This window comes from Trichoderma atroviride, chromosome 1 (assembly GCF_020647795.1).
Source record: "Trichoderma atroviride chromosome 1, complete sequence".
NCBI classification, from domain to species: domain Eukaryota; kingdom Fungi; phylum Ascomycota; class Sordariomycetes; order Hypocreales; family Hypocreaceae; genus Trichoderma; species Trichoderma atroviride.
Genome location: NC_089400.1, coordinates 6,227,689 through 6,255,676, shown reverse-complemented (window position 1 = coordinate 6,255,676; position 27,988 = coordinate 6,227,689). Strand labels below are relative to the sequence as shown.

At 52.7% G+C, this 27,988-nt stretch overlaps 7 protein-coding genes across 7 annotated transcripts; 4 read left to right on the top strand and 3 right to left on the bottom strand.

Moving 5' to 3' along the window:
- Positions 1 to 2,134: 2,134 nt before the first annotated feature.
- TrAtP1_002257 (uncharacterized protein) lies at positions 2,135 to 4,922 on the top strand. Its single transcript, XM_014085150.2, has 7 exons — positions 2,135 to 2,581; positions 2,658 to 3,022; positions 3,091 to 3,342; positions 3,421 to 3,509; positions 3,579 to 3,674; positions 3,739 to 4,067; positions 4,123 to 4,922. Exons 2-7 carry the CDS (start codon positions 2,943 to 2,945, stop codon positions 4,756 to 4,758), a joined length of 1,482 nt encoding a protein of 493 aa, XP_013940625.1. The 5' UTR covers positions 2,135 to 2,581; positions 2,658 to 2,942; the 3' UTR covers positions 4,759 to 4,922.
- Positions 4,923 to 5,307: 385 nt separating this feature from the next.
- TrAtP1_002256 (uncharacterized protein) lies at positions 5,308 to 7,778 on the top strand. The gene is made up of 4 exons (XM_014085505.2): positions 5,308 to 5,724; positions 5,845 to 6,124; positions 6,246 to 6,689; positions 6,753 to 7,778. The coding sequence occupies exons 2-4, from the start codon at positions 5,852 to 5,854 to the stop codon at positions 7,668 to 7,670; spliced, it is 1,635 nt and encodes a 544-aa protein (XP_013940980.2). The 5' UTR covers positions 5,308 to 5,724; positions 5,845 to 5,851; the 3' UTR covers positions 7,671 to 7,778.
- Positions 7,779 to 9,677: 1,899 nt separating this feature from the next.
- On the bottom strand, positions 9,678 to 11,705 carry TrAtP1_002255 (uncharacterized protein; the record flags this gene model as incomplete). The annotated part of the gene is made up of 1 exon (XM_014085506.2): positions 9,678 to 11,705. One exon carries the CDS (start codon positions 11,703 to 11,705, stop codon positions 9,678 to 9,680), a length of 2,028 nt encoding a protein of 675 aa, XP_013940981.2.
- A 939-nt stretch (positions 11,706 to 12,644) lies between these two features.
- Positions 12,645 to 16,384, bottom strand: TrAtP1_002254 (uncharacterized protein). The gene is made up of 5 exons (XM_066111379.1): positions 15,431 to 16,384; positions 15,192 to 15,210; positions 13,964 to 15,037; positions 13,682 to 13,903; positions 12,645 to 13,601 (listed from the first exon to the last, which is right to left on the bottom strand). Exons 1-5 carry the CDS (start codon positions 15,501 to 15,503, stop codon positions 13,016 to 13,018), a joined length of 1,974 nt encoding a protein of 657 aa, XP_065967453.1. The 5' UTR covers positions 15,504 to 16,384; the 3' UTR covers positions 12,645 to 13,015.
- Positions 16,385 to 18,537: 2,153 nt separating this feature from the next.
- On the bottom strand, positions 18,538 to 19,887 carry TrAtP1_002253 (uncharacterized protein; the record flags this gene model as incomplete). Its single annotated transcript, XM_014085509.2, has 1 exon — positions 18,538 to 19,887. One exon carries the CDS (start codon positions 19,885 to 19,887, stop codon positions 18,538 to 18,540), a length of 1,350 nt encoding a protein of 449 aa, XP_013940984.1.
- A 3,555-nt stretch (positions 19,888 to 23,442) lies between these two features.
- On the top strand, positions 23,443 to 25,180 carry TrAtP1_002252 (uncharacterized protein; the record flags this gene model as incomplete). Its single annotated transcript, XM_066111378.1, has 2 exons — positions 23,443 to 23,683; positions 25,125 to 25,180. The coding sequence occupies 2 exons, from the start codon at positions 23,443 to 23,445 to the stop codon at positions 25,178 to 25,180; spliced, it is 297 nt and encodes a 98-aa protein (XP_065967452.1).
- Positions 25,181 to 25,246: 66 nt separating this feature from the next.
- On the top strand, positions 25,247 to 27,786 carry TrAtP1_002251 (uncharacterized protein; the record flags this gene model as incomplete). Its single annotated transcript, XM_014085510.2, has 5 exons — positions 25,247 to 25,266; positions 25,997 to 26,790; positions 26,853 to 26,916; positions 27,020 to 27,236; positions 27,346 to 27,786. The coding sequence occupies 5 exons, from the start codon at positions 25,247 to 25,249 to the stop codon at positions 27,784 to 27,786; spliced, it is 1,536 nt and encodes a 511-aa protein (XP_013940985.2).
- Between the last annotated feature and the right edge of the window lie 202 nt (positions 27,787 to 27,988).

Below are 27,988 nucleotides of genomic sequence, written 5' to 3'. Positions count from 1 at the left end.
GTGGGTTCATGTTCCTGAGCTGCGCACGTTGCCGGCACCCATTGTGACTCATTCGTGCAAAGCAGCTTCATTTCTCCATGGACAATAGAAGACTTTATGTGTTTTTGATGTCTAGTCACGCTGAGTAAAGCCTTGTTCTTGTTGGAGAAGCCAGATATAAGAAGTTACTGTCGTTTCGCAGCGACTGTGCAGCCCAAGAGGCCTCGTCGTTTGCTTGAGTCCTCTGACAACTTGAGCAGAACATTAACTGAGTGATATCATCTTTTACCCACCTCAAAAGGCCGTGGGCTTTACGGCTTCCCTCTTTCTCCAACGGCTTCAGGGCTCTAGTCGAAAGAGTTCTGACTCCTATACCTCATTGGTACATGTCGATCTCGGTACAATCAAGCTCTTTCTCAGGGTAGTCCTTAGCTTTCTAGTCGTCTTGTCGCTGATGTTGCCATCTGAACCCAAATCTACACGGCCGTTTATAAAACCTCCAAGGCAGCCATGGGTAATGTGAGTGGAATGTATTCGAGCAATTTAACGCAGGAAAACTGATAGGCTACCTAGAGTTGTGCCGATCAGCTAGCCAAAGCGGCCCCCGTTGAACAACCAAATTGTTGACATGTCGCGCTCGTACAAGGTCGTCTTGTAATCTTTCCGACTCAGGCAACCAGTTCCCCGACAGCGTTACTGGCTACGTTGGAGACCTGTGTTTGAAGTCACGAGTCGTCAAAGGCGATAAATAGGGTTTCTTCACAAACACTTTTCTACCCAAGATATTGACTATGCTATAGGAGAGCAGTCTATCAAGGCCTGGGGAACCAAGAGGATGGGGACAGCAAACTTTTGTTATTGGGCGAGCAGCGCATCGCACGTTTATGCACGACGCTGAGTCCTTTAATGGGTCTTGTGTTGGACATGAATCCACTACGAAGGACCAACAAGACGGCGAAAATAGACCTTGATAAGTGGAACTACGCCGATGGTGGTGAGAGCTCAGCAGCGTCGAGAGTTGTGCAAACACTCCGTCTCGGAGCAGCCACGCCTATTGAAGCAAGCAGACAAAGTGCAGTTTAGCCATGAGCGAGAATTTGTCTCAAGGATAGAGGCAAATAAGATGCCGTTTGGTTGTTTCGCCGATTTTTTCTACTCAGAGATGCCATGACATCGGCAATGACAATTTCAGATTAGCGAGGCATTTGGATGGGCGACGTTCGCTTACAGTCGACGAGATTACAAAATCGTGCTCGGGCCGTACTCGTAGGAAAGATGGTCATGGGACGGCCGCGATTAGAGAAGTTAGCCGACACGAGGGGAAACTCGTGCTTAGCGAGGGCTTCTTGGCCGTCATCCGAAGAGATGGTTGCTGCATTTATTAAAGTTTGTCTGTTGCTAGAGCAGACGCTGACATGCCATTTGACAGCTCAAGATGTGATAAGTGACGGCTGGGCCTTGCTTGATGCTCAGCTCCAGGCTCAGCTGTCCACGCCCTGACTCGGACGCCGGGCGGGCTGAAGGAGCGGGCAGCGGTTTGTGGCATTTTTGGACAGGGCTTGAGGGCTTCAGCGAGGATCCAACATGCGATGCCTGCTGCTGCTGATGATGCGTCGTTGCCAGCCATCATACGAGCTGTACACGTAGGCCGTCAAGCGAAGTCGCAGGCATATTAATTAAAGAGACGGTGAAGCGGTAGAGCAGCCAGAGACAAGAGACAAACAACAAAATAAACGAGGGCTACTGTTGCTTTTCCATCTTCAGCCGTGCAACGTCCCAGCTGAGTCTGTGCTTTTGCCTGTTCAGGACTCTCGCATTGGTCTCCAGCAGACTATAGACGACCCGGACCTAGGCTCGGCAAGCATAAATCCTGGAAAACGCCCCGTGGGCCTGGGCTAGGAATATCGTGCTTGTATCCGTACTTGTAAGAAATCACCCTTTTGGAGACCCCGGGCAGCTGGACTGTGCGTTGTCACCGATACTTTGGCTTGCACGCAGCGTCGCATTCAAATCTCCAGTACCTGCAGCCAGGCCATTGTTCTATGCAGCTTGGGGCCGGCTTCTCTGCGGCAAAAGGCAGAGGCTGGTCTGGTGGAGATGAGCCTCGACGATGAGCGAGAAAAAGCTGGTGATGCATCAGCAAGCAAGTTTACCGAGTCCCCGGTGAGCAGGAGCCTCAATTGTGACTTGCGTCTTATCGTCCACCTGACTTGCCGGCAATTCAATCGATTTTGACATGCCGAAGCTCCCCAAGAGCCAGCAACCAACAGCAACCAACGTGCAGAAACCAAACCACCATCACATCCATGTCGGTCCACTGGACGAATCGGTAATTCCCCGCCGCCCACAGAACCAAGACCCTACAGCTCGCCAGCGCAATTTTAGCACGTTTTTATGCCCTGTCAGTTGGAGTCACAAGCCGGCAGCGAGAGCAGAAGAGACAAGGCAAGGCAGCCCCCTGTTCGTGTCCGCGTCTTCTTCTTCTTGCTATTGCCCCCTTTCAGGGATAAAGATACGCTTGACCCTCCCAAGAAGAGTTTAACGCTATTTTTTTTTCCTTCTGGGAGGGCAGAAGATGGAGAAGAAGAACCAGACAGGGAGGGTGAGTTTGCATCAACCCGCGGCCGCCATTGGCGAAAACTGACTGGTTTCTTTTTGTCCCATCTTTTGTGGTGTAGCTACTTGCCTGGGTGCTTTGCGCTGAGGTTTGCGTTCTTGGAAGAGTGGCGGGCATAATACGAAGTGCCTATTGGAAAGAGCAGGCGTTGGAGAGCTGTCAAGAGAATCATTTATCATACGGGCGGCCCGCTGGATTTGGAGTTTGCTCTCCATTGCCTCGTCTTCCCTTTTCTTATCTCCCTATCTCTTCACTGCTCGGATAGGGCTGGTTGATTTCGGCATCAACACCATCGGAGCTTGAACCTGTCTCTGCATTTGCTCTGTCCAGTCCATTCCAACCAACCATGGACGGTGCAAAGGATGAGGTTGCCGTTGCAGAGGCGCAGCCGCAACACCAGCGGCTGTCCACATGGCGATACAACTCGTGCGTTTGAATCGATATCCCCTCAGCGCCCGTCTCTTCATTCCACTGACTCTCTCTCCGTCTCGTAGGCCATTCGTCCAGACCATCATCATGGGTTTCGTCCTCTTCTGCAATCCGGGCACATATCTCGCCATCACGGGTCTCGGCGCAGGAGGCAAGCAGCCGCAGCTGATTGGCATCGTCAACCAGGCAAACGTCATTCTCTACTGCTTGTTCGGCGCGTCGGGTATTCTGGGCGGCAGCATCATCAACAAGATTGGACCGCGATGGGCACTGATGATTGGTGCCACGGGGTATCCAATGTACGCAGGATCTCTATGGTATGTCTAGTTCCGTCTGATGCCTGGATCCTGAGTTGAAGATTGAGCGTGTGAAGGCTAATTCTGGGATACGCATAGGTGGATTGACAAGGGCCAAGGCAGCTGGTTTGTTCTGTTTGGCGGTACTTGGCTGGGTCTCTCCGCGGGTCTTCTCTGGTCTACTCAAGGTATGTTCATCCATCAAGGCTTTGTGGGTGTAGGTTTGGTAATACTAACGTGATGCCCCTGATCCATAGGTTACATCACCACATGCTATCCTACCGAGGCCGAAAAGGGAAAATACATTGCGACGTCGTGGGTTCTCAATGCATCGGGCTCGATTGTTGGAGCTGGTATGTTCTATTCCATGTAGCCTTTTCCAGATACTTGAATGCTGACGGGAAATGCTCCTCACAGCCATCGTTCTGGGAGTCACCGTCAACAACACCTCCGTCTCCGGAGTGCCCTCATCCGTCTACACCGTCTTCATCTGCCTCGAATGCGCTGGTCTCCTGATTGCTGGCTTGCTCCTGGACCCGTCAAAGATCCGACGCAATGACGGCCGCCCCATTGCGTCGTTTACACCGCTTCCATGGTATCAGGAGCTCAAGGCACTTGGCATGACTCTGCTGGAGCCCAAGATGGCGCTCATCACACTGTCCATTTACAGCAGCGAGATGTACCTGTCACTGACGGGAGCATTCAATGCGTGGTACTTTAATGCCAGGACACGATCCCTTGCCAACGTGAGTGCAGCTTTCTCTCTATTATATCCCCTGTCAATGCTAACGTCAATGATAGTTTTGCTACTGGATCTTCCAAGTTCTGGGAGCCCTCGCCATTGCATGGATCTGCGATGCCAAGATGTTTGGCTCACGTCGTCAACGAGCCTATGTTGCCGGAGCCTTTGTCGCCGTCATCATTGGAGGAACCTGGATCGCCATGGTTTCGTTCCTCTCCGTCAACGACATCGACCGCACCCTGACGCCCCGAGCGGTGGACTGGACCGAGACATCAAAGTTTGCCGGACCCTTTGTCATCTACATCTTCTTTGGAGCCTGCTACCCCATCTTCCAGAACTTCCACCACTGGACCTACAGCACCTTTTCCAACGAGCCGCACGTTTTGGCACGCTACAGCGGTTATTTCAAGGGCTTCCAGGCATTCGGCACCGCCACGGCGTTTGGAATCGACACCCACAGCGTGCAGTTTATCCGAGAGGCGGGCGCTTACTTTGGCATGATGATTGTGGGCTTGTGTCTCACCATGGTTGCCATTTCTCTGTACACAACAGACACGCGGTACGGACAGGAGGAGGGCGTCGTGATTCCCGAGGCGTTTGATGAGGTGGTCGAAGTGCACCACGAACAGGTTCAGGAGCAAGTTCACGAAAAGGCTGTTGACCCGAGCGAGTCTGCAGGCTCACAAAAGGAGTAGAGCGATGTGTTTTACTTTTATGATTATTTTTTACGTTGTATGAAGCAAGCCTGGAATTATGGAAGTTGCTCTCTTTTTGATGATCACACACATATATATATATTATCTTATAGTAATGTTTTTTGGATACTGGTTTGATATGGGGTTTTGTTTTTGAACCGGAGCTTACAGAATGAGATGCTTCGATGCCACTCTGTTTTTTGGAAACCATGCCTCTGAAAATGAACAATGCTGACATCTTGTCCAACTTGTAAAGCTGCCAACAACCAACAGACCACCATTTCTAGTGGTGTTGATGCAATCCCCGTCGCATCCGGACCGCAGGCTTGGCTTCGCATTTCGCTGCAACAGTCACATCAGGCCATTTACGAGTCTCTTTTTGGCCACACCTGCCCTTCCCTGTATTCCATTAAACCGAGCGAGTTTCCCACGAATGAAGCAAATCCCTGACTAGCTAGCCTCTTGTCTAAAACCCACCTACCCCGCACGCCGCGAGAAGAGCCTTTTACGAGCCGTTCCGTGATCAAAGTCTCGTCTCGTTTCTAGTCCCAGCGGAGTTTAAGACATTGCAGCCAAGCAGAGCTGATAAAAGAGAGGTTACTGAAAACCAAGTAGGGTCCTAGGCTAGGCCACCGGCTTAAAGTACCGGCAGGATGATCTATGCCCAACGAGGCAACATGGCGTGCTAGGGGATTGAAGCAAGTTTCCCCATCAGATATTCGATATGCGATGCTACAGTACTTTTTCTTTGCTGCCCCGTAAGGTGTTTCTGGTATAGGCATGTTGGGCATCGATCCACTTTGATTAGGTAGCTGTTTTTGCTGCCACTTTTGGGGAACTGAGGGGTGAAGTGGGATTGAGAAGAATGGTGGTGATGGTGCTGTCACTGTCACTGTCAAAGCAGAAGAGCTGAGGGGCAACTGACAGCAGCACAGCATTGCAGTTGCAGTTGACAGTCCATGCAAGGTACGGGCTTTTCCTTTTTCCTTTCCCCTTGCCCTTGTTCTTCTCTTTTCCCCTACCGTTCCTTGTTTACTTGTAAACAACAAACAGTAATGCTAACCCGCCATCGTCATTCTCGCTCAGCCTCGCCATGACTGGGTCTCAGGACAACATCCGCCTCGCCATCTCGCTGCGCGATGGCTCCCTCGAGAAGAGCGTGCTGTTCTCGCTGTCGCAGATCACGTCGCTGCCTCAAGATGTCACGACTGTGCCGCGATCCAGCGACTTGATGACGGACGCCGAGCTGCAGCTGACCGAGGACTACGATGCCACGGCGCTGCTGGAGAGGCTGGCGGCGAAGAAGATCACCGCGGCTGAGCTGCTGGCGGCGTTTCGAAAGCGGGCAACGATTGCGCAACAGTGTGTAAGTTTTTGAATTTGCCGTCTTTTCTACGCATCATATCATATCATGCCACTTCTCTTGGCTTTGAAGCCCTTCTGTTCCACTCCACCAAGGCAAAGGCTGACCCGAGTTTCAAACAAAGACAAACTGCCTCACTGAGCTCCTCCCCGAAGCCATCTACGACGCCGAGGCCTGTGACCAGCATCTCGCCATGACCGGCCGCCTCATGGGCCCCCTCCACGGCATCCCCCTCTCGCTCAAGAACCAGATCGGCGTCAAATCGCACCTGACAAACGCGGGCTTCGTCACCTGGATTAACAACACCAGCAAAGACGATGCCGCCATTGTCAAGACCTTCCGCAAGCTGGGCGCTGTTGTCTTTGCGCGCACAAACCAGCCCCAGGCCGGCATGCACCTAGAGACGTCTAACAACATCTACGGCACGACGGTGAATCCCAGAAACCGCCAGTTGACGGCGGGAGGAAGCACGGGCGGCGAGGCGGCGCTGATGGGCATGAATGCGTCGGTGCTGGGCATTGGAGGCGACATTGGAGGCTCGATCCGCGTGCCAGCCGCCTTTAACAACGTGAGTTGAAGGAGGAATCATGGACATCACAACAGTATGCTGACAAGACAAAACAAAACATAGCTCTACGGCTTTGTTCCGACCCCTGGCCGCTTCAGCGGCATTGGCGTCACCGTCCCAACCCCTGGCCACGACTCCATCGCCGGCACTCTTGGCCCCTTTGCCCGCTCTCTTCGCGATATCGAGCTCTTCTGCAAGGCCTACTCGTCCACCCTCCCCTGGATCGAAGACGTCTCCCTCATCCCCGGCAACATCTTCTCGTCGTCCATGGGTCGTCAACTGGACGAAACTCGCCCGCTCAAGGTCGGTCTCCTGCTCGACGACGGCGTGGTGTCTCCCCTGCCCCCTGTGCGAGCCGTGCTGCAAAAAGTGGCCGACAAGCTGCGCCAAGCCGTCGACGTCCAGGTCGTGACGTTTTCGCCAATGGACCACGCTAAGGGCTGGGAAATCATTGCCGCAAACTACTTTGAAGACGGCGGCGCGAATATCCGCGCCATCTGCGAAAAAGGAGGCGAGGCCGTGCTGCCCCTGACGGAATGGATCATCAACGAGTGCCAAAAGGGCCGGGCGTCTGTTGCCCCGTCGCCAGAGGGCCTCAAGGAAGCGCGTGACGCCTACCGCCAGGCCTACAGCGACCACTGGAACCAGTTCGACGTCGACGTCGTGCTGGCGCCGATATACCCAAGCGTGGCTGGTCCTCACGGAGCTACGCGATACTGGGGCTACACGGCCATCTGGAATCTGTTGCAGTATCCGGCTGTGGCAATGCCGGCGGCCAAGCTCGTGGGAGGCGCAAGTGCCGCCGAGCTTAGAGGCGAGTACACGCCCAAGAACGATTTGGAGAAGCACTACTGGGAGATTTACAGCGCGGACGACGCCGAGGGACTGCCGATTGGAATCCAGGTTGTTGGGAAGCGCTATCATGAGAGAATGGTGCTGCAGGCTTCGCGGGTGATTGAGAAGGCTTTGCTTGCCAAGTAGAGGATAATGGAGGCAGCACTGATGGCAGTAGCCGCTATGGATGTGTAGATGGATATGATTGATATATTTGCTCAAGGATAACTACCAGTAGGATTCAATGGAATTACTAACAATGCGGTATTCGTTTTCTCTCACTGATTCCTCTGATTAACTCTTCTCTCGTAGATGAGATGAAGAAAGACCCGAAGAAGGAGACTGAACGAGTTAAAAAAAATAAACGAGGACCGCCGAGAAATCTGGAAGAACGCCCAAAAGGCCTGGCACACACTTAAAGATCTACTCTGCAACGCAGTGGAACTCGCCTTTCCAAACTATGATCTACCTTTCGAACTCCACGTTGACGGAAGTAAAGAAAGGGGGTTTGGAGAAAAGTTCTTCAAAGCAAATGCCAATCTATATTCCTTCCTTTTCACAACAATGGGACATGTAAGTATCTCAATAAGACGCTGTTGTATCATTCAAACGCTTCAGGCAGCATCTGAGTAAATCGCTACCAGAATATCCCACATATCAATCCACCGATTACCTGGATACTTCTAGGATCGGACGCCAACATCTTCCCAGGCTTTGCAGACAATCTGTGCTGCATCGTGGTATCATCAAAACGCTCTAGGTAGTATCTGAGTAAAACACTACCATCTCGGGGAAAATTCCACCAGTAATCCTTCTAGTCGCTACTTGTTCAATTTCTTCCACTTCAAATGCAGTCGTGTATTCTGGATTGATGAGTCCACCTCCGTCGGCATCTTGACGTCAACGGCAACCATGTCCCAAAGATCTGCAAACTCGACGGATCGACTTTGAAGGGAAAAGAGCCGCCACCATGAAAATAGCCTCAACGGCCATGACCCACGCTGTCCTCTTATACATTATGCCAACCCTAGAACTATAGATTAGTAAAACAGCTAGCTACTAAAGGATAATATAGGAAAAACACTTACACAAAAAACAACTAGTCTTTCGTGGTGACGGTAGTGGTGACGGGGCGGCTGCGAAGGCTGCCGGAGAGAGAAAGGGAAGAACCTCTCTCAAGACTGATATACCGTCAGTCATACTCACACACATTAATTCAAGACTCACTCAGAGAGGCACTTGGGCTGATGACTTGTTGAGAGATGAATTTTCAGCTGTCTGCTGTTTAGAGGACTAAACTAAACCAAGGTTTGTTGTAGGCGAAATATATGTGACTAGATACATGTAACCTAGGAGACCCATTGTGTGGTTCCTTCCAGTACTCTTCCATCTCGTGTCAAGTTCATTCGCGACGTCGACAGTGGCGTTGGAAAACTCAAGAAACGCCACGTGACATTGTGATGTCGGACCTTGGCCTCTTCTTTCCTCTGTCCATATCCTGTCTTCTACATGTCACATCATTTCTCCTTCCCCATGTCCTCTTATTTCTCTTTATTTCTCCTTTGCACTGCCATTTTCTTCTTCTCGATTAATCAATCTCTTTTTACCCCAGCTCCCGTTTCCGGTTCTGCTTCAGCCGCTTACTATATCGGAGCATATTTATGAGTTCATTGCGCGGTAAATTGGCTTACACTCCGATGGCGTACTGCATGCTAATGGTGATAGCATCCGTCAGACTACCATAGCGTTGTGGTTGACAAAGAACAAACTACCTGGCACTGTCATTGTCTATGACTATGTCATTGGGCGCCTTGGAATCATTTGGCATATTCAATGGTTTGTTCATTTACTGTCTCTGTGCATGGGAGTTTGCTGATTGGTTAGGCACTTTCCACCTGGTAATCAGGAGACTGGTCTTTTTAGACACGTTGTGGTATGTTCGTCGTGAGTTCCCATCCACATCAAATTCTATTAGTATTCTCACATCGCGGCGCCAGCTCAGGCAAAGATGGCGGCCGAGTCCAAGGCTAAAAAGTCAAATACTGTCAGTGTCATCCAAGATCATTCCACTACCACAGTCACATATTCAAGCTTGAGACTCTTGGCCAACCAACTTTACGTGTTACTGCAAAGAACAAAAGACCTGCTCGCCGTCTAATTACAGCACGCTGCTTTCGCCGCCTCCTCCACCAATGTCGACTTGTTCACTGCCTGCTGCGAACTTGGCACATCCAAGGCCGGATTCTTCTCGTGGAACCCGCTCGGCTTAAAGTGCACGCTCAGCTTCTCGACAGGCATCACCGGAAAGTCTTCGGTCCTCGGGTTATGCGTCAGCGCAAACGTGTGCCAAAACACCACGTCTTTGTCCAGGATATCATCGCCTCGCGCCGCCCACTTGTCTACACCGGTGCTCTCACGGCTCTGGTTGGTGAACTCGCCGGCGGCAAAGAGCTCGTCGTCCTGGTAGCGAGTCACCCAGACGGGATGCTCGTGGAAGCGCGCTCGGCGGGCGTTGAAGGAGCGAGACGACATAATCATGCGCTGGCTGGCCACCGTCTGCACCTTGTAGGCGACGGGCTTGCGGCTGATGGCGTTGATGACGCTGTCGTTGCGGATCTTGAAGACTCGTCCGAGCTCGACATTGGTGTCGGAAAAGCCTGCGCGGTCGAGCACCGTTGTTCTGGCCACGTATCCAACGCCGTAGGGATCGTCTATGCCGTGCTCCTCAGGCACCAGCGGCACGCTGTCCTCGTACACAACCGTGTTGTTGAAGCCGTCAATGGCCGGGTCGATTCGCAGGTTGAAGATGTGCTGGTGAAACGGGGCAGAGACGCCGGGGCCCACGGGGGTCGAGAAGGGTAGATCGAGGCCTTTGTCGTCGTCAATGGGGATGGTCGACATGATGCCCGTGGCACGAGTCTCAAACTCGACGCCGCCGGCTTGGTCCAGCACCCAGGCAAAGATGTACTCGTAGTTGGACACGGTGCAGATCATTTGCACCACCAGCTGTCGGTTTCGCACAACGGTGGCTTGGCCGTTACGGTAGTTGGTGTGCTTGTGCAGGATGCCGGCATCTTGCTCGTGGAGGCAGATGACGTTTCGGAGATGCACTGGCCGGCCCTGGGAGTCGATGCGGAAGCCGTCAAAGTACTTGATGTGGCCCAGACAGTCGCAGCCCAGGCTGAGCTGGTTGCAGGTGATGCCCAACCCAACGTCTCCCACGTCAAAGGCCTGCTTACGGTGGAAGGGCCGTCGTGGATCGCCATAAGGAACCGTCATCTCGGACAGTGACAGGCGGTAAAAGACATTCCGGCCGTCAAAGGTCAGGTTGTACAGCACCAGCCCTTCGCGGTAGTTGAAGCCGACGCGGAACCTCCATTTCTGCCACTGGACGAGCTGGCCATCCAGAGAAAACGAAGGGCCCTCGGGCTGCTGCACAATCAATGGCTTGAGGTCCTGCCTCAACGGGGTTTCAATGAGGTCGTGGGCGTATTCAACGGCCTTGACAGGCTTCCACGGCTGCGTCTCGGTGGTGCTGTGGTCGCCCCCCGTGGGCAGATAGTCGATACGGACGAGCTCGCCGGTGTTGGCGTCCAGCACCGGAGAAAAGGTACACGGCAGCGAGTAGTGGTTTGACTGTGGATGGTCCACGGGCACGATGAACATGTAAAACTGCACCAGGCGGCGGTGCTCGTTCTCGTCGTCGGTGCCGTAGATCCACGGGTCCGTGCAGACGGTAACTCCCTCCGGCAGTTGCAGCTTGGCAATCTCCTCAATGATTCGGGGGTGCTGCAGGCAGACCGTCTCCAGGCCAATCATCTCGTCGACATCGACCGGGCCCTGGATATGGCTCGGCAGCTCCTTGAGCGAGATGACGGCCTTGGTGTCTACGTTGATGACGGCCTTGAGGAAGGCATGGGTGTCCAGTCGGTGCAAGTAGCTGAACAGCAGGCGTGGAGGTGGTGGGGGGAGCGGCTGGCCTGTCCGCTCGGCCTCAATATAGGGGATGACATCCTTCTTGATGGGTTCCTTGACGTCGATGACCTTGAAGCGGAGGTTGACGCCGGGGAAGGAGGCTTTGAGGATGGTTGTGGCGAGCGAGATTTCGTCTGGGCGGATGGGATCGAAGGGATGGTGGTGAGGCACTGTGGCCGGATACTCTCGAGGTATATTCTCTCCCATTTTTTCTCTCTTGCCTTGCCTCTATGCTTCTACCCCTCAATATGGTGTATGTGAGATGTGGTTATGAATAATACCTATACCCCTGTGCCAACACTAAAGCGTCTAGGTATTGTTCAGCAAGGATGTCTCATATGCCGCTCCAGTCTGTAACGAAGCCGAGATCCAAGATGCCTAGTCAGAAACCCTCCGAAGGTGACAGGTGCCCAGGGCTTGATGAACCGAGAAGGGGGGGCCACCCGCCATCTTATACATACCAACCATGGCCTTATCTGCAGCATCTGTCCCAGCGGTTGTGACACAAAGTACGTAAGTCGGTGCATTGCTCCATTGCTCGTACTATGCGGTGCTTAGTCTTGGCACTAGCCAGTGCTACAGGTTGAGAAAGTATATCCTGCTGATAGTACCATCAGATCAACTGTCATATCTTGGCCAGCTAAGGTACAAGTTACGCCTGAGCTTCCCAAACCGGAAATAACACGCCAGCAGCCACAACTGACTGTCCGTCCATTCACCCATAATAAGAAACCAACAGCCAACAAATGCGGAGGTTTTGCTTCCCCAAAATACTTTGTAGCTGTACTGTGCCGCACTCCGCCATCCTTTTCCATGCCCCGTTTGGGCCAAAGATACGCGCACTAAACATCCCGCTGTGGGGGGGCTTCCTGTCTATTTTTTTTCTTATTCATCTCCTTTTCAGCTTTGTTCTTTTATATATTTGGCTTGTGCTCTTCTTTTACTGCTGCTGGTCAGGTTCATCTTTGCAGTTGCACACAACTTGTCCAAGTCGACAAACAAGCAGAATGGCGCTACTTTTTCTCGGAATCAAAAACGTGGAGACTGCACCAAACTCCATTGAACCAAGTGTGTCGAGCTAAGAGAAAGCTCAGTGACAGAACCCCGGTTTTTGTCGCCCTTTGATGATGGAATTCTCAGGGATTTGCCGATTTTGGCTAATGTTTCTTCATTTTCGCTATCAATCAACAGCTACGACATAACGCCATATCCTCCATATCTTGTGCGCCCCATGAGATACTCTGCAGATATCACAAACTGGTCAAGCATGGAGCCCCAGAAACAGCTCCAGAACGAATAATAGCAAAGCGATAGCGGACAAAGACAACGCCAGACCGAGGTGAAACGAGCTAGGAAAGCCACAGCAAAGATGTCGAGAAAGTACAAGTCAAGCAACAAAAGACATCATTTTAGATTGAAAATGCGACACGTCTCTTTCATGCCAGTCATGAACAATGAGATAGAGTTGATCAAGGGACCACTTCACAGAAACTAGCTCCATGTACCTTGCGAGTTTTTCAAGTGATGATGAGATCCCACTGCAGCTGCGCCAATAGTCCTCGCCAATCATGAAAATTCGGCTGCGTCGCCCGCCTCTGCCACACCTGCTTGAGCAAATCGCTCGCACATTGCACGTTTCCCAATCCAATGTGGCACCCCAGAGCTTCGACCCGCACCAGAGCCTCCTGTGCCTGACTTTCTCGCGTCGTCTCGACTGCCACGATGAAGAGCAGCGGCAAAAGACCAGCTTCTTCCGGGGCTCCAAGCGGGACCCGCGCTATGCCGGCAAGGCATTCGGTCAGAGCATCGGCTTTGGACATTGGAAGAAGGGCGTGCAGTGATGCCCAGTCGATAAAGGGCTGCGATGAAGGCTGGAATTGAGAAGACCCAAACTGAAACTGTTCCTCAGTCATGATCATGGGAGAGGCGGCGGCTGCGGCTTCTCTCTCGGCTACAACTTCGAGTACGGCATGGATACAGGCGATGACGGCACAATAATACGCCTCGGCAATGGTGGTTGAGTTTTCAATCGTCGACATGCCCATGCCTTGGGGAATGGCGAAGCGGTCTGCGTCCCAGCTTCTCCTGGAAAGCAACTCTAATCTATTAAACACGGGGAGTCAGTCAGGAAGCAACAGCAGGGAGTTTGAGGAGAAGAGTGAGAGGCTTTGGTCTTTACATACAGTGTCTCTATTTCTCGCCGCAGCTCGTATGGCCCGTCTCTCGTGTTAATCACCAACAGATCGCTGACCCGGCCCAGCAGAATGATGAGACTCTGGGAGAATCCCATGTACGGATCTACGGGGAACAGCTTGCCAAGTTCAAACGGCTCGTGCTCAAACTCGTCCTCTGTCGAATGCGGCGCATATTCGGTAACGCGCGCAATGTTTTTATGATACGACATGCTGCAAATCCTGGTTAGTCTTGCTGATGTCCATCGTTTTCAGGGCTCCATGGTGGCTTACAAACTGCGAACATAGGCCAGCGTGTTGGCCATGGAAGCCGTCTGGTCGGCGCTCAGTGACCGGCAAAGCGATTCGATGCCTTTGAGATGGAGGCGCCAGCTTTCTACGCCGTCTTTGATAATCTCGTACTTGCAGAGGAAAATAGACGCCAGGATGGCCATTTCAGCCGTTTCAACGTCCTCGACGCCCGCCGCCGCCTTGCTCTTGTTCTTGCTGTTCCTGTTCCTGTTAAAGTTCTTGTCAAGGTTCTTTTTACTGGTTTTGTCGCCGTTCTTGCTGCCTCTACTGCCTTTGCTGCTGCCAGGACTTGGTTCTTCGGATATCATCATTATACCGCCGCTGCTGCCCGGTTTCAGCAACTTTGAGCTCGAATTGGTCACCTGGGGGATCAAATCGCGCACGGCAGACAGCACACGGACGTAGTACCGCGTCGCCGCATTCGAGTACGCCGATCGATCCGCATCAGATGCGCTGGACCGGTGCAACGACGCCGTGGCGCAGATGGCGTCCAGCAGCAGATTCGACGAGGCGATGCGCGGCAAGATGAGCGACTTGAGCGGGTTGGAATCGCTGTTGGCGTTGACCAGCACGTTGCTGAGCCGCTCCAGGTAGTACTGCAGGAAAAAGTATTGGTTCGTAGACAGGTAGGAAAAGGCAGACAGCGACGGCACTGGCCCGGCCATGGACGGCCCGTGCCGCATGGCCGATGCGCTGCCGCGAGTGCGGAAGACGATCTGCTGTTGGCCGTAGGGCGGTGATGAAGATGAAGATGATGAAGGTGGCGGGGACGAGTCCAACAGCATCAGCTCCGAGTGTCGCCATACCGTTGTTGATGCTGTCGATGCCGGGATCAGCGCCACAGACGAAGATGACGATGGCGACGACTCCGCCGCATTGCTGGAGACATCCGCGTCATCAGCCGACCCCGACGAGGACGGGCTCGACTCCTCATGGTCCTCGCCGTCGGTCACTGCTCTGGTCGGCCGCGAATCGCGAGTCGGCGTGACGACGTTGATGGGACAGAAGATGTCGAACTGCACGCACTCCAGGCCCAGCCGAAGACAAGTCTGACATCTAACAAGGCCGTGCCGTTAGTGGATTTCCCTGGTTTAAAAAATCTATTTATAAATGCCCAAAGCCGTAAGAATCATCGTAGTAGGGGCGGCAAAGTCGGCTAGAATCTTTCTAGAGCCGTTGACAACCCTTCCGACACAGCATATCGACTTACTTTGGTTTCTGGCCGTCACCTGCAGATTCAAAAGGTCAAAGTCAGTCATCTTTTCTGTTGTTCTGTCCCTGCATCTCTCCGTCTTTGTTTGGTGTCTGACGCACACGCGGGATCCCGCGAGAGCCGTCGATGCCTTCTCCAAAGAGACCCGTCGGCTCGGAGTTTTAACGCCTGGAGCTTGGATCGGGACGGACTGGAGCTTGGGGATGGAACTAAAACAAACGGGCGAAAAAACTCACATTTCTTTCTCCGGCGCTTGCAGGTGCTGCACCCTGTGCGACTCCACGGCGTCTTCCTGACTCTGCGTGGCATGACGAGTCGCGGACAAACTGGTAAATTCAAGTGTCCAAGATGTTGACCGGCTCTTCCATGCAGGCAACTCGTTTGATCTCCCGGACAAGCCTTGTGTGGCTGGGACTTTGAATTACAAACCAACAGTTGAGCCTCAAAAGAAGGAAAGAAGAAAAAAAAAATCGGTTAAAAAAAGAAGAAGACGAAACGGATTCAAGACATGCTAAAAATTATAAAAGGGAAGAAGAGGCCAATATCAAAGGCAGCTTTTCAATATCGCTTGCTAAAAGAATTAAAATGCTACACACTGGCGGTAAAAAAAAAAAAAGTGTCCTTGGAATGAATAGAGGAGAAAACCGGCCGGGGTTGGTGGCCTGCGAAATGGCGGAAGAGAGAAGCAGTCGACGCTCAGGCCGCGCGCAAGGATTCGAAAGCCTTCTTCCAGATCAGCACAAAGGCCTGGACCTGGCTGGGGCCCCCCCCAAAAATTATGAAAGCGAGAAAAGGCAGCGAAGGAAATGCGAGGACAGGATTAGAGAGACAGAGACGCGGGGTAAGTTTGCCGATTGTTTTGCCAGTCCAATTAGCCATTCCTGCTGGGAGAAAACAAAGGCAAAGGGGCGAGAGTCATGGTATGATTGATTTGGAAAAAGAAGAGAGAAATCACACACGACCAGGTTTACTGAGAGAAGAGAGAAGGAAAGAAAGAGTGTGCGAGAGACACGGGTTTCTGAGAGGTGGAAAAAAAAGGGGGTGAGGCGAATCGCAGCAAATCTTCAACGGATGGATGCCCTTGGATTTGTGCTAGGCAGGCAAAGCTCGTAGTCGTTTTGCTGTCAGCGGCCTCGTCACGACCAGAGCAACAGCAACGTCAAGCACAAAAGAGACTGGTCAGATTTCTACGATGGCGGTATTCCAAAACTAGCCGCACAGCCTGCGATTAGCAGCGTCGAGGCGAGCTATCCGTCCGCCGTCTGCCTCTTGGCCAAGGTGCTTCTCGCAGGCTTCCACGGAGTAGATCTCCGGCTAAGGACGCGTATCATGGACCAAGCCCACAGCCTAGAATCTGCTGCTAGGCACTAATCGCGACGGCCACAAACACGCAGAAGCGATTTGCCGATACCCGTTATGGAGTTTAAATCATTAGGCTGCTGATGGGCGCGCTGAAAGTGCTGACGGGAGGCGTCCGCGAAAGGCGCCAAGATTCGCCCTACCGACGAGACTACCTACTCGGGGAGAGCGGGTATGAGCCTAAACGCCTTTGATGTTTGACAGCTCGATTTAAGCCGTCCTCTGTTACTGTGAGCAACCTCAAAGTCTTTGCTAGTACGAGTCATTCTTTGCTTCACTTGTCCCTTGCGCCGATGTGCATAAGAAATGGCCATCTCCGCACACAGTGAGGCATCCGACTCGCGTAAAGCAAAGTCCGCACACTCGGAGCCGTATAACTACGACTACTACAGAATAACCGAAGAGCCCGAAGCGCTACTAATTACCCAAAAAAGCAACTCGACTACCCAGACAAATGCCTGCAATAGGATAGCATACCTGTCTACTCGGCAAATATTGCTGGGAGCCAGGCCGCATGCACGAAAGCAGGAGAAACGCAAACTATCACAAGTCATATTCATGCGAGGTGGGAAGGGGAACGGAAACGCAAACCCTTGTTTGATCCAGAACTTGCTTGGAGGACACACACCACCCATTCATTATTAAGCCAGGTCCAAGCAAGCCATGCTCGGTGTTAAGAGCCAATGGATGGTGTAGGGCTTCTGTGCCACTACTGTTACAGCCGGAGCTTGTATCGTATATGCAATGGTTCAAAATGACTAAACATGGAATGCCCCTGCAGCGTTGAGCGATGAAGGATTGCCTGCTGACTGATGTTCCCTCGTTCTCGCTTGCTGTATGCTGCATACAGCTGCCGTGCAGAAAGGATGCGGCAAGAATCACACTGTGATGGCAGAGGAGCGGTAATTGGCCAACGTACGGAGGGAGCTATTCAGCTTCTACTGTAGCTGCTTGCCATGGCTTTTTCTAATGCTACGCTACTCTACTCTAGGGGAGCAAAAGTGGAGAAGAGATGGTTCGAAGGAGCACACTTTGCCTCGGTTGCGGGTATAGGTTTGGCCAGGTTTGTGTTGAGGATAACGGACTGGAAAGCATGTCAACATGGAATGAAACTATAGAAGAATGCCAAATGCTCATCTTGCTGCGTGTATTAGGAACTCCCCCCTCAACGATACCCATTGAGCCCATCTTGAAAGGGGAGCGCCATACATGGAAGATCGACAGCTAGGGAGTCTTCCCCGACGACGCGGTGACGGCTCCTCCCAGAACAAGCTTGATTAAGGACGGGCGGCAGAGATCCACCGTCAAGGATGAAGAATTCGTCATGAAGCTTCCCTAGAAGAAGAGGAGAGACAGAGGGCTAGACCGCCACAAGGGGCTAAGCAGTTTGGTAGCCAACAGTGATTGAGTATAACATCTCGTGTACGTATACAGGCAGCAAAGCAAGGCAAAGCTGCATGTGACGGATCCTCCATATCCACGCAGCGGTGGGACTAGATAAGCGACTCTGCGAGGAATTCTCAAAGAGGGACTGCAGGAGCTTGGCAAAGATAGACTTGGACATGAAGGTCTGATAAGGTACAGGAGAGTCATGTGGCTGTGTTCTCTTGTAGGTATTATCCAATTCTAATACGTACAGGTGCTTCAAAGGAGGAGAAATGGTGTTGTATTCAATATTCAAACATGTCGTTATGCTCCATCTCTCTCTAACCACCATTCTTGTAAAAACAATGCATGATTCCAAAAAAAAAAAGTTGTTCCAAAAAAAGAATACCATCCATCCATCCATTCCAATCAAAATCCCTTTCCATGTTGCCTGGGTTTATCTACCATCTATGCTCCAACCAATTTGACCCATTACGTTTCGTTTCCTTGACTTGCGTTAATTGTTGTGTAGAAATCATCTTGATGTAATATGCAATCTGCGTTGCGTTTGCGTTGCTGTCTTTAAACACTCCCCGTCGTCGTCGTCGTCGTCGTTTCTCTAATCGCCGCCGCTATTCGTAGATGCCGCTCCAGAAGCCACTCCAGACCTCGGCGCCCCCAACGACCGGCCCGAAGCAATACTCAGCGCATCGACCTGGAACTCGGTATCGCCCGTGCTAAACAGCTCCAGCTTGATCCTGTCGCTGCCGACGCCAAACTCCCTCAGCCGCTTCGCCATCTCCATCATGAACTGCTCCGGCCCGCAGACAAAGTACTCCGTCGTCGAGTTGTCCAGCCAGAGGTCCTCCCGGTGCACCTTTGCAAGGTCAATCTTTGCGTCGTGGTCGTACGTGATGCCCGCCAGGTCGGAGTCCGCAAGCTGCGTCTTGAAGATGTTGACCTTCATGCTGGGCCTGTCGCGGGCGATTTTGCGCACGTGCAGGTAAAAGGGCACCGAGTCCCGCGACCCTTGGATCCAGGAGATGGGCCGGCTGGGCTGCTTGTCGATGACGGCGTTGAGGATGGACACCATGGGCGTGACGCCCACGCCGGCGGAGAGCAGCACCAGCGGCGCGTTGGCCGTGCTGAAGGTGTCGAGGAAGAACTCGCCCGCGGGATGCGTGAGCTCGAGAATGTCGCCGACGTTCTTCTGGTCGATGATCATGTTGGACACGACGCCGGGATGCGTGCCGTACGAGGACCACAGATAGCTCGGCTGGCGGACCGTCTGCGCTCCCCGATCACGCTTGATGGTGATGCGGTAAAAGTCCTGCTTGGGCTGCTCGCTCAGCGAGTACTGCCGGTTCTGCCAGTATCCAATCTCGGGCACCATGACACGCACCGAGACGTACTGGCCCGGCATAAACGACGGCAGCAGCTTGCCATCCTCGGGGACTAGATAGTACGAGAAGACGTCGTCGGATTCCTCCACCTTTTGCTGGACGCGGAAGCGCCGCCAGCCCTGCCAATGCTGCCAGTCGTGATACAGCTGGGCTTCTCGCCCGATGAGCATCTTTGCGAGCACCCAGTACGCCTTGTTCCAGGCAATCTGCACCGCGGGGGTCATGGCCGGGCCGAGGATCTCCCCAAAGGCGGCGATGAGATACTTGCCCACAATGTCGTAGTGCTCGGGCAAGATGCCCAGCGAGCAGTGCTTCTGGCACATGCGCTCCATTTTGGGGATCAGCTCGGTGATGTGCGTGATGTTGTTGGCGAAGCTGAGGATGATGGCAATGAGGGCCCGGGGCTGGCGGCCGTTGGCCATGTTGACCGTGTTGAAGTAGTCGTTGAGCTCGGGGTGGGCTCTGAGCATGTTGCCGTAAAAGGTGCTGGCAATGAGCTCTCCATGCTCCGTCAGGGCTGGGATGGTATCCCTGACTAGCTTGACCTGTTGGGCAGTCAAGGCCATTGTCTGAGTTGATGCTGAAGATGCTGGCTGCTCTGAGTGGAAGTCAAGGGTAGATGGTAATAGTACAAGAAGATATAACAAAGACACTTTCAAAACACTATCAAGCACTAACACGACAGGAACTTGGAGAATGAAAAAAAACAGTAGCAGTGATACTCCGTAGGAAAACAAACAAGCAGTGGGAAATCAAGGTTATATATGCCTAATGGTTATATGCGGAGAAGGAAAGATTTCAAGATCCCGGGGACAGACAGGCCCGAAGACGTTTATCTATAAAAAAAGATTTTCAAGAAAAGGTCCACAGATTCAACAAAAGTAAAGATCATGGCACGACTTTGTCTCGCCTTCTCCCCGTAATGACCCGGTCCAAAAGCCGCATTCATGCCGCATTTTCACAGCGCCAATCCCGGCAGCAACTAGAGAGAAAAAAAAAACGAAAAAAAAAAAAAAAAGAAAAAAAAAATCTGAATCCCTTCTGATCCTTTCGCTATACAAAACGTCACCGCGTTTTCTGCATCACACTTGCGTCGATGGAGGCTTCAAAGACCGAGTGGAATCGTATGATTCGAGACCGGGGGGGGGGGGCTTGACTCCGTGGGAACGGCTCACAAAGCACCAATCTGAGGCGCCCGTTCTAGAATAGGTACAACTTACAACAAGACTCGACCCGCACTATTCCCTCGGACCCATGGAAATAGAGCCCTGCCGAGTCGGAACTTGGAAACCAATTAGCAGTCCAGAGGCGAGACAAAAAGAAAAGAAAAAAGACAAAAAAAGGTGGACAATGGCCGGTAAGCACGCGAGCAATCGGTTATTCCGCCGGGATGCTGTCACTCCCAAATTAAACTATTGCATCAGGGTCTTTGTAGATTGGCGCCCTAGTCTTCTGGGGCGGCCGAAAAATCGAACGACTAAAAATGGGGGCTTGCCGTCAACAACACGCCATTAGGCGGATATAACAAAAAGGATAAAAAATTTCTCTGGTCTTGTAGACACCCTGTTATTTGAGCCTTGTTGGTTCCTGGTATGCTGTGCGGGCAATATATGCAAGGTCACTTGCCGAGAACCGGGAACTGGGGGCCAATCAAGCCGCGGCAAATACCAAGGGATTCTACCCTTTTGTCTTGCAGGGTTCGTTGACTTGTCAGCGTTCGGCAGTAGCATCTGTTGTGATTCTTTTGGAAGAGACTTTGAGCTCGGCTAGGAACAAGGGGGAAAAGCAAACATGAGGAGACGCACAAGGCTTCTCCGGTCAATGCCCCTCATGTGTATCGGATGGACTGGGCTTTGTCTTGTGCGTAATTGGTAACTTCATCCGTATATAAGTAGTGTTGTAACAGCGGTAGTCATAGGTACTTGTACTGGAAATCCAGACAGATACTAGCAAGAGCACTGCATGGTAGTATCCGGGACTGAGGCTCCAGCCCTATCCACATGGTTTGATGCCGCTACTCTGACCAACACGGGCCGCACTTTGGCGGATGACAGACGGCGAGACTAATAAGGGTCCGCATGTGCATATTAGTCCTGATTGGAATTGGGACAGCTACCAGTGGCAGCAGCAGTAGCACCTCGGGACGGACATTCATCATGGAATGGGTCGTATGGCCGCGCTACGGAAAAGACCGTCCCCCGTGCTTCTTTGCATGAACAGCATCGCGATGCGTCGAAATAACAAACCCTTGCACGTACGGGCGGCGGTTTGCGCTTGCGACACCTTGGAGATGACGGAACAGCTCCTTGTAATCCCTATAATCTTCCCACGGGGGGAGCCAGTCGTATAAGATACGGTATGCGTGCGGTGCGTGGTGCTTATTTGTGAAGCCACAGGTCGTTTCCCCCTTTGAGACTCGTCAGCTGCTGCTTGATCCACCAGCAATACCACCTAGGCCTACCTGGGTACCAGCTCTTGGTAGCATTCGGCAATTTTCTAGACGTCAAACCCTACGACTTTGGCACCTTGGTATTGTCGCATTCCGCGCTCCGGACATGGATGTAGAATCGTACGAGGTGGTGCTGTGGTGCTCCCTGCTGTTTCGATGATTGTTAATGCGCATAGCTCTTCGGGATGCTGAGACAGGAGAGATGTAGAAGGAAGAGAGCTACATGACCCAATACTACATACCAGTATTTGACTGTGTGGTTTAAAGAGATTCAAGTATGCTCTAAAAATAATTGCGGCGTCCGTGCTGCCTTTGGCTCCGGTCTGCGCATACTTCAACGCCTGCTTCGAATTAGACGAGTGGAAAAGAGAACTATTGGTGTGATACGTCACATGTGACAGCACCAAAGGGAGAAGTCGGAATCGCAATGGCTCCCCGTAGATCCAAGACTGCAAAACATTCGTATGTACTTGCTCCGTACATGCCGCGGAAAGTCGAGATCGCGCGATAGGCTCTGAATGTGGAGAGGGAGTCCCAACAACCCCATACTCAACAGCGCAGCCGAGATTAAATGGAAGAACGGGCAAAAAAGAAGGAGAGAAGAATTCCATGGGTGGAGTCGGTCTTTTCTGCTCTTCAGCTGGGCCATCAAGCCATCAACGCTTCTCTCGGCCGAGGATGGTGTGGATGTTGATGGACTGCATTCTTAGTGCCAGCAGCGTCATACTTCCTACAGAGACCCATCTTCAGCCTGTTGGCGCCCCCAACTTATCAAGCATGTGTTGATCGCCATTGTTGCCAGCCACATTTCTCAGTTGCACGTGTAGAGAGCCACGAGAGCGGGTTTGGTGCGCCTGTTTGCTAAGCCCAGACCGGATCGGTCCGGACCTCCCTCTTGGTAGCAAGTCAGCTCAGAGGTATATCACCCTACAGCATCTCGGGCAGTGTGTTGTCTCGTGGAGATGCGCCCCTTGCAATGATGCTGCTTTTCGACATTTCTTCGTGATCGTGCAGCCTTACTTCCTGCCAAGGTGAAACCGCTTAGCAAGTCATCAACTGGCCCAAAAAAGACGAGGAGAAAAAGCACATTACCTGAAGCGTAAAGTGTTGCCACCCATCTTAGCCGGCCGCTCTCGTGGGTCGATCTCGGCTGACGCAGTCGTCTTACAACAGGAGATTTTTCTTTCGCATGGCCAATCCGGCTCAGCTTTGAAAATTGAAAGCGCAGTACCCGATGGTACTAGTCTCCCATCCAAATAGGCAAAAAAAATCAATTTTTGGTTTTCTTGTTCCCGCCTATTCCCTTCTTTTGGATTTGAATCCGATTTCGCAGCAAAATCTGCTTACCGAATAGAGCATCCGTCTCGCAGCTCGACATCTCCAAATCTACAGGCAGCCCCAGCCAACAACTGCGCATCTCTTGCGGTGGCTAATTGCGCGCCTCGAATTCTTCTTGCGTCTCTCTCCTGCCTCTCTTTCTTGCCTCTTGCCTGAACTTTCTTTGATATTCGTCATTTGAAACAACATGCTCAAAAGTCGGTCGAGCATCGCGTACTGCACGGTTCCTGTGCAGTACCTCCTAGCATTGCCAAATTATGTCTGAGGGCAGGTATCTGCCAAGTGCTTTTTGCTATGACTTGCGCAGAGAGAGAAAGAGCGCCGGTAGCAATGGATGATTGAGCTTCACCACCTTTATTCTGCCACCTCCCACCATTTTCCTCCAGCTGGCCACAACCAGTTCTCACAATCTCTCATCCATCATTTGCTCTTTTTCCTCTGTTGTTATCCTCGTTTGCTTTTTATACCATTTGCTTTGCTTACTGCTTCCTCCTCGTCGTGTTTGAGTTTCGGTCGCCTTTTCCTCGTCTTTTCTTCTTCTGCGGAACAACGTCATCCTGCAGGTGAGAACTCTGGTATGTCATCAGATTTGATTCTTTATGCAATTTCCACCTGCTGAGTACCTGTTCAAATCTCCTCTTTTGCTCGCCTCTGCAACCGACTCTCTCTCTCTCGTGCTCCATTTCTCTCTTCTCTCCTCGTCAATCTGCAGCACGTCGTCATATAGCAGAATCCGAGCTGCGCGCAAAGCTGCGCAAGGATGCGCTCGAGAGCTGATTGGCAACACGCCTGGCCGGGTGCCTGACCGAGTTTGCCCAACTCCACCGTCACATCACGCATCATGCCGAGTTCCTGTTTGCTTCCCCTGCCCGCCGTCTTACATTAGCCTTTTAGCATGCCATGCGCAAAGCTGCTCGATCTGCTTGATAGGCGTGCCGCAACCACAAGCCACTGCCCTGCCCCTCATTCTTTCCGTGGCTTGTGCCCGCTTTATGACATGGCTGGCTCCACCACGCTTTTGGTGCCTTTCCAGCACGGCATTTGGGCGTTGTTCAGCCCAAAAAGACCACATGGTTTCTGTTTTGATTGCCTGCTTCAGCCAGCTTTGTCAAGTGACGAGCTTGGTGTGCTGAGTTGAAGTCTTGACTTGGTTTTCCATATCTCCTCTCCTGAAGCGATTTGAATTTTCATCATCTCCTCCTCTTCCTACGGGGGCTTCGGTTTATTACTGTGATGTAGATTTACGGAGTCGTTTGCCGTTGACTCTGTTTGCTCCCCCATGGCATATGTACGGTCTGAATGCCGTGCCGATCCCACCTGTGTGTGCTGTGCTGCTCGGCATCCCCCGTTTGCTTGTCTGTCCCAGCCGTGTACATTGTGCCTACATGAATGATACCTGTCCATGGCATTACAAAGCACAGGGCCCTGGTGTCTCCGTCCTCATCTCACATCTTGTCCTTCAACATCGTGTGCTACTGCTAGTCATTTTGTTGCCTCCAAATGCTTTGTCCCGCAAGGCAGTGCTTCAGGGCGCTTTGCCGCTTGCAGAGCGCCTGTGATGGCCCCACTGGAGGCCTTGGAGCATGGACAACGCCCCAGCCTTGAAGCTGGTTGGCGCCGCTTTCAGCTGCTGGTCGCCGTCATCATGGCGTGCCCAGCCAATGAAGCCTGAACGCTAGAACTCGAGTGGTCCTCTGTGCGTGTATGAGTGCGTGTTTGAGCGTGTGCTGTGCTCAGCGAGTCTCACGCCAATGCTACTGTACCTCTTGGTTCTTCCGCTTCTCATTCTTCCTCCCTCCTCTCTGTCTGCCACTTTGTCACGATACCGATAAACCCTCACCCTCACCCGTCACGTCTCATCGATTTTTGCTGCCCAGAAAGAAAAGCCCGCGCCTCTGACTCGCCACCCGATCTCACCTCTGCCGTCCTTGCCTGCTTGCATTCGCTTTTGATTCTCATTTCTTTTGCATTACATTTGCTCCAATATTCCGCTCTCTGCTCGCCTAACCGAAATAGACGCCTCTTCTTCATCGTGCTCAGTCTGCCTATTTATGCGGCCTTGGGAGATTTAGATCCGGCCGCCTGACATCACCGCCCAACCATTTACCACAGCGACGCCGCATAATGTCAACGGCAACATGAGCTTCCTTAAGACTAGGTATGTGGTAGTTTTCACTCGCCCACCTTGGGCATCTGTGTTGTTTGCTATTATTCCTTTTCATCTTATTGTTGCCTTTCTTTCTTCTTTGAACCTTTCTTTTCTTCTTCTTTTAATTCCCCTTAAAAATTACCCCCCCTTTCCCCAAGCAACGGGGACTTGCCCCCCCCTTCAAACCCCCAGTGCAAGGGGGGGTTTAATTCTTTGCCTACCTGCTGCTACATCACATACATCACATACATGTACGCCACATACACATGTGCCTTATCTATCGTGCCCAAGTGGGCGGCCCGCCTTTGCGCTTCAGGCCTCTGCTTGCCGCTGCTGGCTGCTACTTTCTGCTTGCCACTGCCCTCTGTCGCCATGTACTGCTTGCTGGTAGCTGCGGGCTGCACAATAGCAGCAGTTGATCATCCATCTGGCGCCTCCGAGGCCGTTGCTGGGCGCTGATGCCGGATTTTGGTGATGCCGTCACCCCGCAAAGCGTGCTTTTGGCCTCTTCCACCGCTAGCCTCATTCTGCCCCCTCTTCGCGCGCTGACCGCCCAATCATGTGCCGCCATCCCTTGCGCCCGCCAGTCTCTCCAAACCAGCCAAACCAAACTCCAACCCTTTTATCTCCATCCCATCAGCCTCTCCTCCCCTCTCCATTCCATCTCGTTTCTGCTCCTGCCTCGTTGCGCAATCGCCGGCTGACCGCGCCTTCCGTCTCGCTCTTTCGCGCGCCGCAGAACCCAGCAATTGCCGAGCTCCTCCATGACTCGCTCACAGTCCTCCGCGTCCACGGCCGACGACCCCGCCGAGAACACGGCCGACGAGGAGGATTCCGAAGACTACTGCAAGGGCGGCTACCATCCCGTCCAGATTGGCGAGAACTTCAAGGACGGCCGGTACACGGTGGTGCGCAAGCTGGGATGGGGCCACTTCTCGACCGTGTGGCTGTCGCGCGACAACAGCAACGGCAAGCACGTTGCGCTCAAGGTGGTGCGGTCCGCCACGCACTACACCGAGACGGCCGTCGACGAGATCAAGCTGCTCAATAAGATTGTCCAGGCCAATCCCGACCACCCCGGCCGCAAGCACGTCGTCAGCCTGCTGGACTCGTTTGAGCACAAGGGCCCCAACGGCACCCACATGTGCATGGTCTTTGAGGTGCTGGGCGAGAACCTGCTGGGCCTCATCAAGCGCTGGAACCACCGCGGCATCCCCATGCCGCTGGTCAAGCAAATCACCAAGCAGGTGCTGCTGGGCCTGGACTACCTGCACCGCGAATGCGGCATCATCCACACCGACCTCAAGCCCGAGAACGTCCTCATCGAGATTGGCGACGTCGAGCAGATTGTCAAGAGGGTCCTGCCCCAGGGCGCCGACAAGGACGACAAGGAAAACAATCGCAACGGCCGCAGAAGGCGTAGGACTCTCATCACAGGCAGCCAGCCGCTGCCATCTCCCCTCCACGGCAACTTTGAATCCTATTTGCACGCCCCATACTCGAGCATTGATCGAGCCTCTGGTAAGACGGAAGGTATGTCTGCCACTGACCCGACACCCTTGTTGTCTAACATGTCTCTAACCAAACACTGGCAGCGGGTAAGCAAAAAGATGATTCTCTAAAGGCCGAGGATGCTCATAACAAGAGAGAAAAGTCTGCGTAAGTCTCGACCATCAGTCACCCCGTTCCCATGTCGCATCAGCTTCGCCATTGTTGGCATTTCCTTTGTTTCCATGCATCTAACGTCAAGCACCGTTGCCAGTGACCTTTTGTCTCGCGAAGTCTCAGGAATTTCTCTCAACACCCCGACCGAGGATGGCCATGATGTGATTAGCGTCAAGATTGCAGATCTGGGTAACGCGTGTTGGGTTAACCACCATTTCACCAATGATATCCAGACGCGACAATATCGGTCGCCGGAGGTGATACTGGGAGCGAAATGGGGAGCAAGTACAGATGTATGGAGCATGTCTGCCATGGTGAGTCTTTTGTCTCTCTTTTCTCTAAAATACCCCGCCGTCCCCTCCTCTTCCTCATCATGTACATCATTTCATCGCTCATCTGCTAACCAATTCATCTCGCAAACAGGTCTTTGAGCTGATTACGGGCGACTACCTCTTCGATCCACAATCGGGCACAAAATACGGCAAGGACGACGACCACATTGCGCAAATCATCGAACTGCTTGGCCCCTTCCCGCGCTCTCTCTGCCTTAGCGGCAAGTGGAGCCAGGAAATCTTTAACCGCAAGGGCGAGCTGCGACACATTCACAGACTGAGGCACTGGGCGCTGCCCGACGTCCTGAAGGAGAAATACCATTTCAAAGAGGACGAGGCTAAGCGCATCTCCGCCTTCCTGACTCCGATGCTGGAGCTCGTGCCCGAGAAGCGAGCAAACGCCGGCGGCATGGCCGGCCATCCATGGCTGGACGATACCCCCGGCATGAAGGGCGTCAAGATTGAGGGGCTGGAGGTTGGAGGCCGCGGCGAGGGCATCGACGGCTGGGCGACGGAGGTGCGGAGACGATAAACGGGGAGCCGTGTAGACTTGATGCGTCAAAAACCCGCGATCGCGCATAGAGATTCGTATCGTCAGGCGTTGTGTGTGTGTGTCATTTTCATGCAGTAATACAATTTTTGAGCGCGCTCATCAACCCAGAGATGGCGACTGCGGTATTGATGATTGACGATATTCTCTAGCTGGAGTGAGGCAGAGCCCACTCACTTACATG

Bases quoted from the DNA above. Each gene is read 5' to 3' on its own strand.
- TrAtP1_002257 (XM_014085150.2), top strand. From the start codon at position 2,943: ATGGACGGTGCAAAGGATGAGGTTGCCGTTGCAGAGGCGCAGCCGCAA. The intron at 3,675-3,738 runs GTATGTTCTATT...TGCTCCTCACAG, and splicing joins GGGCTCGATTGTTGGAGCTG to CCATCGTTCTGGGAGTCACC. The intron at 4,068-4,122 runs GTGAGTGCAGCT...CGTCAATGATAG, and splicing joins GGACACGATCCCTTGCCAAC to TTTTGCTACTGGATCTTCCA.
- TrAtP1_002254 (XM_066111379.1), bottom strand. From the start codon at position 15,503: ATGCCACGCAGAGTCAGGAAGACGCCGTGGAGTCGCACAGGGTGCAGC. The intron at 13,904-13,963 runs GTAAGCCACCAT...CAGGATTTGCAG, and splicing joins CTGGCCTATGTTCGCAGTTT to CATGTCGTATCATAAAAACA. The intron at 13,602-13,681 runs GTATGTAAAGAC...CGTGTTTAATAG, and splicing joins CGGCGAGAAATAGAGACACT to ATTAGAGTTGCTTTCCAGGA.
- TrAtP1_002256 (XM_014085505.2), top strand. From the start codon at position 5,852: ATGACTGGGTCTCAGGACAACATCCGCCTCGCCATCTCGCTGCGCGAT. The intron at 6,125-6,245 runs GTAAGTTTTTGA...TTTCAAACAAAG, and splicing joins CAACGATTGCGCAACAGTGT to ACAAACTGCCTCACTGAGCT. The intron at 6,690-6,752 runs GTGAGTTGAAGG...AACAAAACATAG, and splicing joins TGCCAGCCGCCTTTAACAAC to CTCTACGGCTTTGTTCCGAC.